This window comes from Mus pahari, chromosome 3 (assembly GCF_900095145.1).
Source record: "Mus pahari chromosome 3, PAHARI_EIJ_v1.1, whole genome shotgun sequence".
Lineage (NCBI taxonomy): Eukaryota > Metazoa > Chordata > Mammalia > Rodentia > Muridae > Mus > Mus pahari.
The window spans coordinates 146,850,317-146,852,191 of record NC_034592.1 but is presented as its reverse complement, the minus strand read 5'-3'; the positions used below and the strand labels follow the sequence as shown (position 1 = coordinate 146,852,191).

The 1,875-nt window shown below is 48.8% G+C and overlaps 1 protein-coding gene across 1 annotated transcript in view; it reads left to right on the top strand.

Annotated features, from left to right (window-relative positions):
- Spint3 (serine peptidase inhibitor, Kunitz type 3) overlaps positions 1-1,568 on the top strand; it is a 3,443-nt gene extending 1,875 nt beyond the window's left edge. The window contains exon 2 of the mRNA XM_021191971.1: positions 1,257-1,568. Within this exon, the coding sequence (XP_021047630.1) occupies positions 1,257-1,447 (191 nt within the window). The 3' untranslated portion in view covers positions 1,448-1,568. The remainder of the gene's footprint in view (positions 1-1,256) is intronic.
- The last annotated feature ends 307 nt before the right edge of the window (positions 1,569-1,875 follow it).

Here is a 1,875-nt window from a genome sequence, read left to right as displayed (position 1 = left end):
AGAGAGAGAGAGAGAGAGAGAGAGAGAGAAAGGAAGGAAGAAAGAAGGAAGGAAGAAAGAAGGAAGAGAGGGAGAGAAAGATAGAAAGGAAGAAGGAAGGAAGGAAGGAGAAAGAAAGAAAGAAAGAAAGAAAGAAAGAAAGAAAGAAAGAAAGAAAGAAAGAAAGAAAGAAAGAAAGAAAGAAAGAAAGATGGATGGGCGGAGGGAGGGAGGAAGCAGGCTGACCTGAATAAAGACTCCTAAGCTTTTACTTTGACCTTCTTACCATATGTGTGTGCCCAATACACACACACACACACACACACACACACACACACACACACACACGCGTGTGCGCGCGCGCGCGCGCGCATACACAGACAAAAATAGTAATTATGAAGATAAAACCCATAGGCGACTACGTCTTGTTGAGTGCTTGCTGCAGCCGAGGCTGGCCTGTGCCGGGGCTAGGGCTGCAGGTTGGTAGGCAGGGTCTGTGTTGCTGGGTCTCATTGCTTGAGAAGGAAGGGCTACTTAGCTCATTGCTAGCCACTGACTTTTGAGCTGTTGGATTTCCTGGTGCTTTCTATCTGTTGTTTTTGTTTGGTTTTGTTCCCTGTGTGTTGCAGTGGTGGTGGTGTGTTGAGAGGGCTCTCACTGTATAGTTCTGCCTGGCCTGGCGCTCTCTACGTAGACTAGGCTGGTCCCCAACCCACAGAAATCCTCCTGCCTCTGCCTCTGCCTCTCCTGAATGCTGGGATTAAAAGTGTATTCCAGCACACCCGGCCTTTATTAGTTATCTTTAAACTCTCAATTAGCCCCAAAGTGTGAACATTAGACTCCATTTGACAGTGAAGAAAACTGAAGGGATAGGTCCTCCGTTCAAGCATTGAACAAGTCTGTCTGTTCTGGAACAGACCGTGGGATGGGAGGCAGAAGTCTATGGGGGTCTGACTACGGAAAATCAAATCTTAGGGGGCAAAGGAGACGCAGTGCTCTGCTCCTTGTGTCAGAGACAGAAAACTGGAGACGTCTCGTGAAGTAGCGGGTGGCAGAGCTAGATGTGACTCCGTCTGAGTTGGGAATTTAGGGAAGGGAGTCTCGCCACAGACTTTGGCTTCTGTAGAGCTGGATAAGGCTGGATGGGAAGGGGTGGTTGTAATGGGTGACCTCAACCTTGAACCTTGTGGCCATGGAAACCTCCAGAAGTGGAGAGAGTAGCTGAGGGGACGGGACGGGGATGGATTTGGTCCCCTTAACCACTCTTCTTCTTCCAGTGCCCACGAAGCCCTTACTGCCTATATGCACCCTTCCTAATGACAATGGCGAATGCCGAGCCGTGTTCGTGAGATGGTACTATAACTCCGAAACTGGCAAGTGTGCGTGGTTCCACTATGGAGGCTGCAGAGGCAATGACAACAACTTCCTGACCAAAAGTCAGTGCCAGGCAGTCTGTATCAACACCTGACTTGTCAGGCCAAGCCAGCCCTCCATGGAGTCAAGCTCCCTGGGGGCCCCTGAAGGGTTTTGTTTGTGAATAAAAAAAAAGTGCATTTCCCTAAATACATTTCCCTAAGATTCTGTCTATCTCCAAAACTGTACAGATGTGGACATCACGTTTAAAAATCCTTCCTTATGGAGTACACATATTGGAGTACATTGGGAAAATTTAGGAGTGCCACTCAAGTCTTAGTATGAGTTACTACTCATTTCACCTGCCCAAAGAAAAATGCTTCAAAGTCGGGGGTGGGGAGGTGGGGCGAGCTGGAAGTCAAAGGGTCTAAACCGAACTCAAAAAACTATCCTCGGTGGCGCACGCCTTTAATCCCAGCACTTGGGAGGCAGAGGCAGGCGGATTTCTGAGTTTGAGGCCAGCCTGGTCTACAGAGTGAGTTC